The sequence below is a fragment of the Dendroctonus ponderosae genome, unplaced genomic scaffold (genome assembly GCF_020466585.1).
Source record: "Dendroctonus ponderosae isolate FM_Combo_2020 unplaced genomic scaffold, Dpon_F_20191213v2 Dpon_F_20191213_3, whole genome shotgun sequence".
NCBI classification, from domain to species: Eukaryota; Metazoa; Arthropoda; class Insecta; order Coleoptera; family Curculionidae; genus Dendroctonus; species Dendroctonus ponderosae.
In genome coordinates, this window is record NW_026018508.1 from 11,243,428 (window position 1) to 11,261,382 (window position 17,955).

General features: G+C 34.8%; 1 protein-coding gene across 13 annotated transcripts in view; it reads right to left on the reverse strand.

The window, feature by feature from the left end:
• LOC109546699 (tensin-1) overlaps nt 1-17,955 on the reverse strand; it is a 123,938-nt gene that overhangs the window by 13,904 nt on the left and 92,079 nt on the right. For all 13 annotated transcript variants that reach the window (XM_019917758.2, XM_019917762.2, XM_019917763.2 and 10 more), the window contains 7 exons: nt 16,979-17,151; nt 16,657-16,806; nt 15,077-15,240; nt 14,665-14,883; nt 13,563-13,742; nt 2,873-3,004; nt 921-1,177 (listed from right to left, as the gene is read on the reverse strand). In XM_019917758.2, the coding sequence (XP_019773317.2) occupies nt 921-1,177; nt 2,873-3,004; nt 13,563-13,742; nt 14,665-14,883; nt 15,077-15,240; nt 16,657-16,806; nt 16,979-17,151 (1,275 nt within the window). The remainder of the gene's footprint in view (nt 1-920; nt 1,178-2,872; nt 3,005-13,562; nt 13,743-14,664; nt 14,884-15,076; nt 15,241-16,656; nt 16,807-16,978; nt 17,152-17,955) is intronic.

Below are 17,955 nucleotides of genomic sequence, written 5' to 3' on the forward strand. Positions count from 1 at the left end.
TTTGTCTCAAAATTGGTTACAATTGACAGTAATATTATATATAAATTTTATGTAGAATATAAGTTAACATAAAAAGTTGCTCGAGATTTATTTAAATAAAACCATTAAAAATAACTTCGAACCCCTGTATTTGGGTTTCCGTTGACTTTTCTTCCAAATTTTCTGCGCTAAACGGTATTATTTTGATCGATAAAACTAGCCGTTAAATATTTTGCCATTACTTATGGGACATCCTATATACAGCGAGTTTTAGGCATGGAAAGTACAGAAGTCGGGTTAGAATGTAATTAATAAAATGCATAGAAATATATCATAAGGGATAGGAGCTGAAGATGTAAGTGATAAAAAATTTACTTTTAACACCCTGTAACGCGTAAATAAGGCGTGCATTTTTGCCTTATTTTTGCTCAAGTAAAAAATAATGGTGCCAAAATAATCTTCTATAGGATTTTTGGTATGATTTAATAAATGTAACTGAAATTTCTTTAAAAGAAGAAATAATTTGTGAATCTAATTTTAATACATAAGGTAAGGAATACATTTTCACCCCGATGGTAAGTCTGTCGAAGTATGCATATAAATTTTCATACTTTTTTGATGATAAAATAATATGATCTACCTTTCTTCTCGATATTTCAAGAAGTAAAACCTTGCCAAATTGGAAATTCAAATGCGGGCTTTACGAAAAGACCATTTCACCAAATGTATCTTCAACCTGCACTTCATGCATTTGAAATCGCCAAGAAACAACTCTGGAGGTTTATCAACCAAATTTCATGAAGTATAAAAAAGAAGAGAACCAAATTAAGTAGAGTTTCGGAAAAAACACGAAAAACTTGCCAGTTAAAAAACCATTCTTCCCCACGTTCAAGCTCTAAACAAGTAGGGTAAATAGGAGTAGAAAAGGAAAGTGGACTTACCTTTTGGAATTCCCTCTTGTAGGGATTATGCTTATCCTCGTCGTCTATGTAGCGAACATTGTCGATCGAAAAGTCCTGGTTCGCGGTACGCGCACTACTATTGGTCGGCTTAAAGTCAGGAATGCTTTGTACGGTCAGCATCATGTCGGAAAGGAGCTCGTCAAGCTCACGATGCTGATCTTCAGGCGTCAGTGGGGAAGGTTGTGCCGTAGGCGGGGGACTCCCGGAGGCGTTGGTGTTGGCGTTCTGTTGATGTCCTGCAAAAGAATCGCCAAAAAATTATTTACTTATTATGACTCAACGTCTCCATTTTTTGTTTCTCCAATTGAGTACCAACCAACTTTAACAAATTGAGACAAATTTTTCCCTTCCTGAAATGAAGGCAACTGGCGTCTTGTAGATGCTTTCTATATGCGTTTATGCTGAGTTTACACATGGGAGGATTTAGTGGCGACAGTAGTAAAGGCTTACACATGATCAAAAATTGCAGCTATGCCACTAATAGTGCCGCTCTTATATGCACGTGCGCATTTGATTTTTGCAAGCCTTTAATAAGATTAGTGCCTGCCATTGTTTGTGTACGTTTTCTCTTGGCACAATTTGATTCTTCTTTTATTTCTATGCAGGGTTGCTCATTAGTACGCCAACGTGCGATATTTCAGTAATTATGAATTCTAATAGAAATTGTTCCGTACGAAAGTTTGAGCTGATTAAGAGATGCGAATTAAAAAATGTTTTCCGATATCTGTCATAAACGTGTGGTAGTAACTAGCTACGATTTTTTAAATAGAAAATCCGAAAAAATTACGATTGTCGAGTTATTCAGAAAAATATGAGTTTTTGAAAATGAAAAGTATTCAAATTTGTCTTCTGGGGGCCCAAGGGAACCAACTACGTGTTGACGTGTATTAATTTATAAAAAGTGCTGCCCAATGAACCTTTAAATTGCACTGTTTTAAAGCTCAATAACTTGCATATTTTCAAATTGAACTTTACTTTGATTTTCAATTTTCGGATTTATTTCGGATTATTAGTTATTCGTGAAAAATTCGAAAATTTTTAAATGTTATGGCATCATCATCAGTGCTTGCTATTTTGCCGAAGAACTAGAAACGGCAGGTTCTAAGGTTATAACACTTTATATAAACTGGCCCGAAAATTTGACAATAAATTTGAAAATCTAGGGAAAATTGGGTGGTTCCATTGAAAGTAGGCAAGCTATTGAGGTTTAAATACATTTAAATTTTCGGGTCTGATTGCGCGGTTTGTGCAAAATTTTCATAAATTAACACAAGTTAGCACGTAGATTATAGGGTCCTTTTGGAGCACCAGGACACAGATTTTCAAAATGTTCATATATGTGTCCGAATAATTTGAACACCGTGGGTTTTTCGTTTGAAACAACAAAGAAAATCTTACATTAAAATTTGATGGTAAATACGAAAATTGCAAAAAGATGGAAACGAGAAAACGAAAATAATTAAACTCAAAAAACTTTCGTACAAAACGTTTTTTCTAACATTTATGTTTACGGAGATGTCGCACTTTGACGCTCTCCAAAATTTGTCGGCACACTAATTTTGAGTTAAATTTTTGCATTCCTAAGCTGGAAAGTTGATTATGCTGGTTGACTTTTTTCATTCATTTTGCTTCATTAATGTTCTTGAGATAGTGAAGTTTATTTCGCTTTAGTTTAATTAATTAGTATTCTATCTACTCTTTTAGCCAAGATAGTGCTTAAATTAGCAAAGAATTGGTGAAATTTTGCGACTGAAACGCTGCAAGTAGGTCTGAGAAATTTTCCTACAAAAGAGAAACTGTTCCAAACAAATAGGTTTCAAAAGATTTGAATAAGCAAATGCATTTTTAAAATTTAAAGCATCTAATCGCAAAGAACCTGCCCCCAATAAAAATATTATCTTGTGATGGAAAAATATAAAAATATTGCCTACCTGCAGAAGAGATTCCACTGTCCATAGACACGGTCAGAGGACTTGAAACTGCTCCTGGAGATAACTCCGGTTTTTTTGCTATTGTTGCATAGATGCTTCCATCCAGGGGTCCAAATGTGTGATTAACATCATCTGTAATAAATAAATATCAAACACATAAATTAAGCAAACTAACATGTACCTGAAATTGCAAAATTGTCAGCACTGCCAAGTATTTCCTGGCAAAAGTTTGCAGAACTTTGCAAAGAAATACTTCAATGCGATCGGTCCATAAAACTGTTAAGTATTCCTGTCGATAAACGTTCGAAATGGTAAAAAACGGATTAATTATTGGCTAGAAGCGTGATTTATTACACTCATGAAACGCGGCACTTTGATAAGAAGCCACCAATTGCAGTCGCTACCTTGGTTGATCAAAATTGATTCATTGGCGTAAATTATTGTAATTTAATTCAGTTGCAAGGCAAAACATAAATCATACTTTTGAGTGCGTAATTGTGCCGTATTTACACCTTATTGGCGGATTATACACTCAGTATAGGTGCCGATGGTGGAAAACCGCCACATCACATCTCAAGTAGTCACCACCGTTATATTTGATCTGGTAATATCAGCCGGAACTCAGAAAAGGTCCCAATTTATTGTTTCGAAATGTGTAATAACCACTTAGATGCGTGAAATGTCTTCGACCAAACCATATAAGGCTTGGGGCGATTTAGAATGTCAATTGATAGCAAAATAATGGAAATTAAATTTGCCATTTATAGGGTAATTTGGGTTAGTGACGAGAATTCTGGTGCTAAATGGTGAAAGGTTCTCCAGGAAATGTATGCAGTCAATCAATTTTGATTGAAAGGCCAGTTTAAGGTGCGCTTGATTTATTGCAGAAAAATAGTTTTATGTTTTGCCTAACTTCATTTCTTCATTCAATAGCATCTGGTCTTCACAGGTGCTTCCAGACAAACTTGCATCAACTTCATCATCATCATCATTGTCTCATTGGATTCAACTTTCCACACTTATCCAACCAGCTCAGGCACTGAATTCAGTTTCTTCAGTGAGAAGCATTAATTAACTTCAACTGTTGATTATGACGCCTTGTTCGCGATATTTTTCCTAGACATATGAAACGCTAAAACCCATTAACGGCTTTTTGTTAAGCGAAAACAGTCGGATTTGACATTAGCTTTCACAGATCGAGCCGCATTAGTTAAGGCAAGATTTTTTCAGGGCATCGCAAGATTAAATCTTCGAGCTCTCGTCCGTTGTTCAGGTGGAAGAAATCGGCCATATAAGGACGTCAATTAGTGGCTTAAATATGGAATAGGCTGAGAGAAACATGATCGAAATGGTGCGGTTATTGAAAATCGACCGACAATTGGGTCTTGAGGCATTTCCTTTTATGTGTTTGTAGCAACAGCAACCGACACTTTCCTTTTGATCCTTTCGCATTAGAACATGAAATAGTTTAGTTGGAAAGTTCGCCAGAACTCCATAAAAACTTGCTGCTTAATCTTGCATTGGTTATACATATTTCTACATTTCGACATAAAATCGTCCATCAATTTGGAAAAGGATATGAGCACTTGCCATTCTCAAGTATCAGCAACAAATGCGACGTAGATTCAATAAATCCATTTGCTCGATCGACATTGAAACCATTGAAATTCGATTAATCAAGCTCAGATGGACATGAAAATATTTATTTCAAATGGCGGTTTTGCGTATCGTGCAGACAAGGCATGTATTCGAATGTCCATAGTCTAGGCGCCACAAATTTCAATCAGCCGGGACAGTCAGTTGGAAACTATGTAGTTTCGACTCACCCATCAATTTAAAACATCCATCATTTGGTATTACATATTCGCATAGTCAAGGAGGCTTAATTTGCTGTTTTATTTGATAAAATCAGTTGGATTTATTCTTTCTTGACCGTAAATTGCCTATTTTTTATCAAAAGATGTCTTAATTAGCCGGTAAGCTTTTGTAGTTTTTTACATCAGCTTTTAACGAAGTACAGACTCTTTAAGTTAAATTGAAGATCAACGCAAAAACGGAAGAAGTTATTTACAGCGACGGCCTAATAGCTAGAAAAACTCACCCGCAACTTTTTTTTACCAAAGTTAGGGTAAATCTCATAACAATTTGCATAAATATAATTCTTGACTGTGTGTTGTAATCGGCAATATTGACTCACAATTCTTATCAATAATTATGCAATATTTGAATGGTGTAATATTGATTTTTCGATCAACATATTTTGGGCATTCATGTGGACGATATTTAGATAGTTTATCAAAACAGTTGTTTATGCATGTTTTTCTAACTTGAATACTATCAGCGACCACATTCAATTTATCTATAAACTCACATCAATCATGTTTACTGATTCTAATCTAGTGTTTGTGATCCACTGGACTTTTTCTGCAACTTAAATATGTCACTTAAAGCTTATATTTTTAAATTGAAGTGTTTCTTCCGCTGCTCCTAAATACTTCAAAGGCAACAAAGGGTTCAGAATGTTCCATTTGGTCAATTTTTGACTGGTTAGACGAACAATAGCTTCATCCTTTCAAACACTTTTCGCGTGCATTAAGCTGTCGAGCTCTTCGTTGATTCGTTCGATGTTTCTTCGAATGGTTTATCCCAGCGCCTTCGTCTCTTAATTCCGTCCGATTTAAAAAAATCTCCAATACAATAAGTTCGGACAAAATTAATTACCTTCCATTCTAGAATTTGCCTCAAACCATAATCTTCAACATCTAGACACATTTTTTTATGAAAAATCAAACTGCTACCTACAAAAATTCCTCGAGGGCTGTTTCTGCATCTGAGCATTCCGCTCATGCATCGACCGTTTGTCCTTAGTTTAATGAATGAGATGGCATTGACCATTAAGAAAACGAGGGCACTTTTTAACAGTATTTGCATGAACGGCGCAGATCTGATTTATGATTATTCGTTTATTATGGAAATAACGTCGTTGGAATAGAATACAAGACCGACAATTATTAATGCTGCAACTAACAGATCACTGCATTGTTAATATAATGTGTCCCGAAGAGATGGAAGAGGCAATTACAAAAATGCCTGTTCTAGACCTCAAAAGGCAAAACTTCAAGCCGTCAATCACCAAATGACTCACATGAGTCGATTTAAGGTCGTCCAGTTTTTTTGTGAATGACCACCATATCGGCACTTAGTTTAAAAAGGCAATAAAGTTGTCCCTTCTTTTAAATCAATGCACTTGAATAAACAAACGTACTACAGACGTAAAAAGGCTGTTACGTTGCAGGTATGAATTTTACATGACTGTGGGGAACCGAGGACATTGCCAAGGCTGATTCCAAATATGAAGACAGCAGCCAAGCAAATTTCTTGCAGTAAAAATGACGGATAGGTTTACATCAATTTAAATAGGACATCGATTACAATCAATTAACCCGAGCGGAGTTTGCTCAGGCAATAATTAAGTTATCAAAATAATTGCACGTTGAAACATGCACAAGGAATGAATTAATAATTTTGCGCGATAAACGATGTTGATGTAGGCGAACTGCTCATTGGGCGAGCAATTATTTTACATGCACAAATAGGCAAGTAATTCCTTCACTCTCAATCAACGGGATTTATGAGCTTAATTTGCTGGCGTGGCATTTCAAATCGTTTCCTATAACCAACCGGTAAATTCAAAGTTTCAACTGGACATACTCAGAAAATTGTAAAAGTCTTCTAATTGCTACTGAGAGCCTGAGATACTTGAACGCTATCAGCTAAGTAATCTACAAAATTATGCAAATACGACACGGTAAAATGAATGTTAAAGATCATGGTGAAGAATGCATAATCGCACCTCAAGGTTAATCGTTTGCTGTTCCGACCCAGCCAAATGTTTGCTTTTATCTTATGCGCTACCATAATTGTGCAAACAGCAGGTGCGATTGAATTTTTCCTTTTTAAAGAGATTGCGATTCACAATTATGCTGTTTCCAGTGCAATTTATAACCGACTGTTACATATGGATGAGATCTGCAGGTTTTAATTTGTGCAAGATTAATGATTGTGTGTGGTGCCAGAATTGATTGCTGTTGTTCACTGTGTGTGATGGAACTTATCAAAATATCACTTGTTTGCTTTATCTGGTGTAGCGGTTTTATTTATGTGTGTATAAATGGGAAAACAAATCCACGAGATAGTTAATTGAAACCTACTCAAAGTACATAGAGGAACCATTGTTTATTATTGATCTTCCGAACTTTAGAAGTTTCATTCGGTTGATTCATACTATCTTTAGCTCAAGATATGTAAACTTCTACAACGGAGTTTTTTTTGCAGAATCAGGTTCAAAATGCTAATAATTACGGCCAAGTTTATTCAAACCGTTCTATTGAAAAAATGAGGCTAATGAATTGGCCAGCAAGACATTCGGACTTTGTCCCAACATATTTTTTGATCATTTTCAAAAGCCAGAAGCAGATGTTATTGTTATAAATTAGGCTTAGCTTATTGAGCCCCAGATTATTAAAAAATTAGTTTACCTCATGTTAATTTCATGTCCCCAGTTGCCATTTCCGTTTGAACTTGGTTATTTAGCAAGAATTAATGCCAAATTAATTTTAAATAAAATTGAATGGAATGAAATTAACCGCCGATAATAAGCGAATAAAACATGGTCGATGCAAGCAGCTTTTAAGAAGAATTTCAAGGAAGCAGAATATTGCAACATTTGACAAACTGATGAAAACGAACGTGCAAAGTTACGGCTTTAAGGCACTATCGACAAAATCTCCGAAATCATTAGATCGTTTTTTATGCCAAAAACACATTTTTCGAAATCGGCACTTCGGAAAATGTATTGGTCAATTTTTGTTAACTCATGCAACAAGAATTGTACTTGCAAAAGACCAACAAAGTCTGCCATGAGAAGGAAAGAGAGAAAATGCAAAAATGGAAGAAAATTGCCTCCACTGGGAAATATGATTAAAATTGGAAAGGCAGAGAAGAAAAAAATTCGAATTCAAAGATCCCATGAAACTTGAAAAACAATTTTTTCGATTGATTTCCTCGATTTGTAAAAGAGTCTAGATTGGAATCAACATTATAAAACCGCAAAATATGTACTCAAAAATATATTTGATAAATAATTTCCCAAAATAACAGATCCAGTTTAGATTGGAGCGATAATTTAGTAAGAGTTGAAAAATTTAAATTAAGCTGAAGTTTCCCAACCATCTGCACCAAATAACCAGAAGAACAGCAACTTTAGACCAGGGCTCCCACTAAGGCAAAACGAAATTAACTACTCACGTTAACTAGTAGAATCTCATTAAACTGAAACACCTACATGCTGGGAACACTTCACCATTACACTATCAATGTTTTCTTTTGGAAAAGAGATCCGATTCGATTAATTCCGATACGAGTGGGAGATCGGCGTGACCATGTGGTGTCCCCACTGAATAAGATCACGATCCGTTGGATTCTTAGACCATAAAGAATCGCTCAATTGGTAAAAGTCGTGTGTATGAAATCGATGTATCCTTTAACCGTAACAGTGAGATGGCAGGATGTTACTTCAGCCAAATGAAATTCAATTGGTAGGTAGTTGTTTTTCAATCTAAGAATCCATTCGGTGTAACGGGCAATTGTGTGATTAAGTTGTAGGCAATGTACCTTCAGGGACGATTAAACCATATGGTTCGCCCAAGTGGCAGAAAATCGCTAATCTCACGTGGGTCGCCCAAACCAAACATAGTGGAAAACATTTTTTTATTTAGGATTTGGAGTTATTGACCCAATTGATATTTGGTAGCAGGATTATATTGAATTAGGTAAAACAGTTAGAAAAATCCAGCCTAGATTATAAATCTTCCTGCTTAAAAAACGTTTGAAAGTGATTACATCACTCTGCTGGAATAGCAAACGCTTTGGCTTTGGCTTTGGCAAAAACGCCACAAATTTCATCTAAAAATAAATCCTTGCAAAATTAACCTTGATACATGATTTGCTGTCGACTGGTATTGGCTTTCGATATTGTTTAATTTAACAAGCCTAAAATATCGGTTTTAAACAGAAAACATGTGCTGCCAAATTATGTTTCATCAGACATAATAAACATGTGAGTTTAGTGGTTTCGATCGTTTTCGTTTGGCAGTGGCAAGAAAATGTAGCACACCTACAATTTTTGTATGGGATGAGCATAATGCGGCTCATTTGACCGGTCCTTGAGCTATTGACTCAGATGCGGATTTTTTATATTTAGACATCCAGAAAAGCTTGCAATGAAAGTGAGTTGATTTCCCATGAAAATGCACAAACTTATTTTCATATTTTAAATAAATATAAATGGAAACCAGTTGCATTCGCTCAAATTCCCGCGAAAAATCTAAGAAATATAATTTTTGATAGGGAATAAAATTATTTTTTTTTTGTAAATGAATCATCAGAAACACCGTCAAAGATCACAATTGCTTCAACATGAAAAATATACCGCATTTTTTAAATTCAAAAAGTTTTGTTTTTTGTTTGAAAGTTTCTTCACCTTTCCCTTAAGAAGCTCAATTGAAATCCTTCTTAATTGAAATGATTTAAAAACTGCTCCGCTTTCGGAGTAAAACCAGCAAGGATTAATAGAGTCTAATGAAGAAACTCGTACCGTTTTACGGCATAATGAATTTCAAACTTTATTTTTTTCGCAATCATTCACATTTTGTTATTTTATTTGTGTTGATAATTTGAACAAAACAATTTTCTTTAGGTAAGAAAAAGGAATGATGTTGATTTGAATGCAGCTGCTTCAATAATACGTAGTATTGGAAGTTTGAAAGTACTGAAGCTTAAAACCGAAATAAAAAATATTGTTTTCAATTATTTCTGGAGGGAAGTGTTTAAACACTTCCTTTAATCGAAGATTTTGCAATAAACATAGTGGAAAACTAAACAAAAATATTATTAATATATATGTAACACATTTTCTACAAAACAGACATTTAAGTTTACATTTGCTTTGGAGGAAATAAGTTTTGGTTTCAATATTTGTCATTTCTTTTCAAAATCTCACGAAAAAAAGATTTGGCGAATTTCCAACTTCCATAGCAGTAGTATTTTCAATATTTACAATTTACAAATTTGCAGCGAATTTCCAATTTCTGTATTCACAATTTTGTGCATTTATCTTTTTACTGCGCATTCTTTGATTTACTGTGGATACTTGCTCATTTTCGTCAACTTTTAGATATAATTTTTATTTTCTAAATATTAATAAAATTCAGAACAGTTGCTTTTTTTCCTTTCGAAAATGTTGCATTTGAAATTTCCAAAGGATTTTGTGTCTAACATACAAATTTTTTTTTATGTTCAAATTTAAAAAGAAAATAAACTGAAATGTGACAATTTCCGCTTTTCTATTGGTTTATTGCTGTATGGATTGAAAACCCCCAATTCGACTAATTATCTATTTATTTATTAAATTATTTAAACACATTTTCAGATATGAGAATCTGGTCTAACGAATTCCTGCTCTCTTGCCTATTTTCTTGATTCTAGAACAAAATTCAATACCGTCCTGGCAGTTTCAAGTTACTGCAGAACTCCTGTTTAACGCGTACAAAAAGTATCCCATTTTGAATCATTGAAGTTGGTTCTTCATTTTGTCTTTTCATTTCAAGCCAAGTATAGCTCTTTAAGCTGTAGAATTCGGAATTTCGAAATTATGAAATTTGACACCCTGTATTTGGAAAAGGAGGGCCCTAATATAAGTATTTTTAAATATCATTCACGCTCACTATAACTTGGCTTTCTTTGAAATTCTTTGCAATATCGACTACTTTAACCATTGCACTGACGTCTTTTCTCTTATTACAACGCGAATAACGTTTTATCAAACAACACTAATGAAGGTTCAATATAAAAACCAGCAGGAGCAATAGAACTAAAACAGTTTTTACCAAAAGCAACGGGTAATTAACTGGTGGGAGTCTCCAATTATTAAAAAATCATGGGATTTAAAATATTAGTTCGATATGCAACTCACCTTGAATCGCATGCAACGCACGAATCCGCTTGCAGCTCGACACAAAACACTTCCGACTTCTGCTTCGAACTATAAATTGCAGTAGAAAATCGGTGAAAAAAAAGTATGTCCACAGGCACAAATCTCCAAGTTCTAATGTTAGTTTGGTACACGAAAATAACACTGTCTGGCCCAGAAATAACGCTAAGGCAGTGGTAAACCGACTGAAGCAGTCTTACTTCACCGGCAAACGAGCAAAATTATATTTAGACCTGCTATTGTAAATTTATTGTGGGTGTTTTGTATATTCCACATATACAGGTGATTCACCAACATTTTATGTAAATATTTTCAGACGGTTTAATGGCTCGACAGGAGAACAGAGCGGCTAACAAGCCATTTGGACACGGATGATCATGTCTGATCATGTCAAACAAAAACAGGGTAAAGTGGAACAGAATGAAACAAGCGTGGTAAGAATCAGGATGAAAATATGAACTTGTTGCAACCCGTTACTGATTTTGCTTCTCAGGAGATTGAGAATAGAGGGGAGGAGACAATCTTTTGGAATATTGCAAAAAGGGAAATATTCTGTGCTAGAAGTTTACAGTTGAATGTTCCAAACCTGGTTTATAATTCCTGGTAACTCATAAACCACAGTTCAATGTGTTGAAACTTTGGCTTTATGAAGTTATTTTTCCAGTAAATAATTGCGAAACAGTTGCACATACATTTTATAGTTTTGTGTGCATTTCTAGATAACCAGCTTAAAGGTTATCATCGTCATTGCTTATATAATTCTTTCTATCTCTGCTTTTAGGGGCTTTTTTGCTCTATTAACTCACTGGTTTCACCAAAGAGTTATTTGTATCAAACTATTACAAACAATACAACATATTCTTCATTTGCTTCCAGGAGAAAGGGACTTAAATACTTCACTTCTATCCATTTGTCACGGGATTTTAAAATCCCATCATAATCTTTTGGCCACATTCATCAACCTCCAGTTAAAAATGTTTGGCGGCAGAAGAATGAAATGTTTTCGAGTACAGTTTTTTTATGCTACTAATCTTGAATTAAACTTATTGCCACTAACACCAGATCTCGATTAGTGCCTTCTGCACTATTTTCGCAATAATCGTATAATTACTGCGATGTTTAGCCGTTAGCACCTTGAAGCTGAATCGAAATACAGCAACTGTGAAGAGCATAATTGCAACTGATCACTGTAATTGGCTCACGTCACTACTAGCAAATATTTCAACGCAGGAGATATCTTTATTTAAGTTAAATCTAGGCGAAGGTGCAATTTTACGAATTTATATGTGGCCATTATTTAAATCACTTTTCCTACTGAAGCAGATAAGAAAAACAAAGTTTTTGTGAAAAACAGAATTCTGAATTATCATAATTTGAAATGTGATGGTAAAAGCAATAATTACTCGAATATTTTTCGAAAAGTTTCGGCACATATTTTATAAAAAAAAAACAATTAGATTAGAAGGTATTGTTACCAGTTTTTCTCTGGCTTATTTTGCACATTTACAAAGTATTTAAAGGGAGGATTTGACATTTTTTAGTCTTACTTGTATTTGTTTTTAAATGTCAGTCATGTTATTTATTTTAATTTTTGTGATTCTAAACTATTGAAGGTTGGGAAATTCTGCTTAAACCCAGTTAGCACAATACGAAAAGCTAAATTAAAAGTTTGTAGAAAAAGTAAATAACGTTTTCTCAAAAAACTTCCCTCGTGAAGAAAACACAAATAGAGCAGGGAATAACGATTTTTAACTGTAAAACTAATTAAAACCAGAAATTCGTATTTAACTTCAACAAATTTCCCTTCAAGCAATAAATAAATTTCGTTCTGTTAACTGATATGCACAAATTTAAGAAAATAAGCCAGATCGTGCTGACTGTTTAGGATGTCAGTTTTTTATTCCTAGCATAAAACCCCGGAGCAAAATGTCGGTTCGGTTGGTTCAGATGAAAAGCTGTTGCGTGTTGCCGATCTTTGTTTTACTGCAGATTATCCGCAGGCTGTTTTATAGGCTAACACGAACTACCTTGCAATTTGCGTTGGCTGATGGCTAAAAGTAAAATAAGCACGGTGCATTGCATCCGCTCTTTATTGCCTAAAAGTCCGAGTTTGAAGCGTTGAACAAACTAATTGGAAATTTTAATCAACGCTCAAACCAGCCAGGCATTTGTGGGCACTAAAATCATAAAAATCTGCGGGATTATTTAGACATTGAATTATTATTTGTTATCTGGAGATTATGGTTTTATCACGCGATGTTCTTGAGCGGAGCTCTATTGAATTTGGCTCTTGACTTTTAACCGCCCCGATTGCAAAAACCGGATGTTTCGGAAAAAAACAAATTTTCCAGCTGCAGAAAGCAAAACGTTAATTATTAATTTGAAAAAATTACTAGTTATGCAGCATCACTAAATTCTCTTAACCCTGCCTGAATGATGATAAAACTTCGTGCAAAAAAGTAAATTAATGACGCGAAGGAAGATTATATCGGGCAACGTTCGAAAATCTTTGCCCTGGTTAATAAATTGCTTCTCATAAATATCTTGCCACTAGTTTGAAAGGGTTGGATGGCTTCAAATTATTGAAGAACCCATTTTTTTAAAGAATAAAATGTGAGTTTTGTCTTCAAAGAAACTTACCAGAATCGGAATCATCTCCATCATACTCCCCTGAAGCAAAAGGACTGTCCGCTCGTATAACTGGATCGTCAAGGGCTGCTGTGTAGGGAACAGCTGGAGTGGGAGCCGGAGCTGGATGTCGTGTTTCTGGTCCCGGAGAAAAATGCAGCTCGACAGCCCCATCTGCAGGAAATCTGTAATCTGAAACATTTGCTTATTAGAAATTTCACTCGCACTACTGGAGGTTTAAAGCACCTGAAAACATAACTCTCACAAATTTGCCCCTCATTTCGAACATCATTCAGTTTTAAATAATGTTCGTGGAAAAGTTAACATAGGTGTAGGAAAACAGACGTTTTTCGCGTATATTCGGGCTGCGATTTGTCTGCCCAGGCTTTTCGCAATATAGCTTAGTCCTGATAAGGAATAATCTATCAACTGCTATCGTCAAATGATAATAGTAATAAGTTAGAGAGCTATGAACGTCAGCGCATTATTAGTGCCAGCCTTCAAAGGTTTTAAAGAAAATCGGGAATCTCCAGGAATTTACTGCTAATTAATGTTAATTGCATAAAGAAGTATAATTTGTGCCGTTATAAAAAAATATTTTGCGACCTGAATGGTGCTGTTTTGAACTAGAACGTTTCCAGTCAACTATATATCCCTAATCAATAGATGTGATGGTGTACGTGAGCAACCAGCGTAATAACTAAAAATAGGATGTTGATTTTTTATCAACAATTCAGGTAAATAGACGGCTGAGGAGATTAACAAAAAAATTCGGGCTTCCAAAGCATGTAATCGCTCAGCACCGATAATTTGATCAATTGTTTTAATTTTTTTGGAAAGGTTATCGAAATAAGCACATACATATTGAGTTTTGTTCAAGCGCAATTAAAAGTTATGGATGGCAACGAACCCATTATCCAATGGGAATGTGCAAGTGCTATCAACAACAAATCATGTGGAAATTTTTAAACTTCAGCAATTTGGATTAGTTCACGCAGTCTGCACCAGAGACCATTGAAAAAGATGGTTCAAACTTTAATCGATTTTTTTTAATTAGCGGATAAAGCTTTTACGAATTTTTATCAGACGTTGTAAATGTAGAGGCGCAACTTACCATTCGATGCGCCATCGAGTTCTTGTCTGGTAAAGCTGAGAGTATGATCGGCTATTGCACAGGTATGAAATTGGCAGGCGAAAATGACCTCTCGATCATTCCCTAAGCCACGATGGTAGCACTTAATTAATATATCACCACGAAGTTGAAGGCCACGTTTTCTTTCGCCTGCTATATTGACTGTAAATTGCGATATGCCACCGGATACGTTGTAAACGCCTGAAAGAAACACATCAATCAGGGTTGAAAAATTCAAAATTTCGGGTTTCAACTGTTGTTGAAGTTGAGGACTACGGTAACTTCATACTAGAACTGTTCATATCATCATGCGCAAAAGTTGCACCTTTAATTCTTTGAGAAAAAGTCAAATTCACCGTGTGAAATTTTGCAAATTTGATTGAAAGTGGTTTACCTGAAGTGTAAACTGGAGTGTGTCCTTCGTAAAGTTTGAGAAACGCTTTGCAACCTCCATTCAGAAAGGATGGAGCTCCCAAAACAGTGACGTGCGTTAAAAACAATGGAGCCGCATTGATTCGGATGTTGTGTGATAGAAGACCAGCAAAATAGTCTACGTATCTGAAAAAAAAATACAAAAATTTATGACAAACATAATAATAATATTGATAAGTGTGCTTCTATTGAAATGTGCTAAACCACTATGATTAACTATCAATTTTATCTTTACAATGCATCTATTACGTGCCAGTTATCAGAATTTCTGTCAATGAAAAACACATTTATTGTTTCCTTCGAGGCACTTAAAACGTTCACAAACACGCTATTTATATCGGACCTACATTAACGTACATATTTGAATCGTTTTTTTAACTATTACTTAATATTTGGTCCGTGTTATGAATTACCTACCAACCTAAGAAATTTTGGTTTTGGATGGAATTTCAATTTTTTTGCAAAAATCTTTAAAATACATATAAAAAAATAGGAAAAATTTTTTGCAAAGCGAAAAAAAAATCAGAAAAAAACTCAAGATAAAAATTCAAGATCAAAGTACGGTGGAGAAATTAATACAACTATTTAATGAAGTGTCATATTTATTTTTTAACTTAAATCGAGCGACGGCCAAAATGATTATAAATGGATTAGAACTATCAATACACATCTAAGAAGTGTAGAAAAATATTGAGTTATTTTAAGAGGTGAATCGAAAGATTAAAATAATTACAAAATATCATATAAACAGACCTCAGAAATTGTTTCTGCAAACTGTTGCAACTTTGACTTTTTTGCTCCATTTTTTAGAGAGCATTTTTTGAAATTTGCAAATCTTAAATAAGAAAAAAGTGCAAAATGCCTCTGTGCTAATAAACGCTGATTTTAATCAGGAGCGTCACTTAAAACGGGCCTCCAACCGAAAAATGTCTCTAACTTTTCGGTTTGTGAAATTACTAAAACATGTATTCTAATTTCATGTTATAATTTTGGCTTATAAACCAAGGCATGATTAATGGCATCACATTAAAACTCGTTTTTTGCAAAAACGTCAGTTCAAATGAGACGAATTAAGGATAATTTACTTTCTTACTTTTTAGAAAAATTCGTGATTCAATAATTCGAAGCCAAATATGGATAAAGATCACAAGCAAAAAAGTGCTGGCAATATTCACGTAAAAAATTATATTGTGACGCTCGTAGCTAAAACAGCATTTATTAACAAAATAGATTCCAAAAAAGGTTTCAGCCCAATGAAAAATCAAGTTTTAGGGTATGTTGGAAAGGCACTTTTATTAATATAACATTTAAGTTAACTCGCTGATATTCCTGAACACCTTGTGTACCTCAAATTTGATGCTGTACTTTCACTTTCGCAACTTTTCGCTTTAAAATCGAGCAAATTCCTAAAATTCTCATTTATCAGTAACAATTTTATTTATAATTTTTTTACTGGCATTATCGCGTTGATGTTGGCATCTTTGCCCCTCGAAAAACTGTTTTGTTTCACTATTAATCGATTAACGAGTTAAAGAAACTTACCGCCTGTTAGAAGGCAATTTTAAAGGTCCAACGTTATCATCTAGGAACTTCCGCATCGAAAATCTATCCAGGGCTTGTTCGGCTGTTCCACAAATGCTCGAATAGTGCATGTAAGCTGCCACCACTACTCCTAGTTTTTCCTTTGAACCTCTGCAAAAGAATCCACTAATAAACCAAACTTGTTTCTCACTATAAAACCTGCACATAAAGGGTTTTAGATCACGCAAAGCTGAGCAAATTGAATAAAAACAACTTCAGCATTTTTTTCTAGACATAACGAAATTTCCAATAGTAAATGTTGACCCAGCTAAGTGGCCTTTACCTTGAATGCAGCACCGCTATTCTATGTACATCTTTCGATAACCAGGAATCGATTTCTTTACAAACACTGCACAGCCTTTCCAGTGGAGGTGCCAAGTTTGGAGTCCAGCCTACTTCTTTCACGTATTTGTGTTCGCTTCTCAGCGCTCTTTTGGGTTCCGAGAGATTAAACACCTGAAACCAGACAGCAAATATTTAATTTCCTAAAAAAATACTTTTACTTAAAACCTAAAGTGCGGTGGTTTCGAGAAGAACAAAAAATAATAGCTTTTCTAATCTGTAAAAATACCTCCAGTTTTCTTGTATAAAGGGCATTTTTCTTGGACAAAATAATAGTATAAAAATAGTACAAAAAAGGGCGTCAGTTCGAAATCGGAAGGAATCGGAGGAAGAGAAGCAACAGATTTTCATGGTAATGTCGATAAATAATGTTCGTTACCTACGGCATGTGACACATGGGATGCAACTTGAGGTTTTTATAGTTTAACAGACTGGATTAGTAGACCGGAACAGGAAACTCGGGTCTAATAAAAGTTCTTCGGGCAACAGTCCAGAAGTAACATTGTGTGGCATTTTAGCGGTTGGGAAGCTGCGTGCATCAGATTGCGAACGTTTTATCATCTGCTTTTAACAGCGTTTTTACTGAGACGATTTTTCGCTTGAGCAGTCAATAAAATCGTTTTCTCGCAATAACCACTTTGAAAAGACCGGTGATGAATTTCAAACTGTTACATTAGCGAGCAGTAAGAAATATATAACATGTCTGGACTTATTACAGAAATAGACAAGTGTTTTGCTACCAGAAAATAATCAGCAAATGACTGTAAATCTCGTCAAACTACGACTTGATCAAGGGCAAATTTTACTTGAAAAAATTCACCTGAATATAGTTCACCTCTACAAGTGCGAAAGGGCATAAAAATGAAGATTAAAAAAATTATTGGTAAAAGAGAGAGTGGCCAAGACAATCAAGAGCGG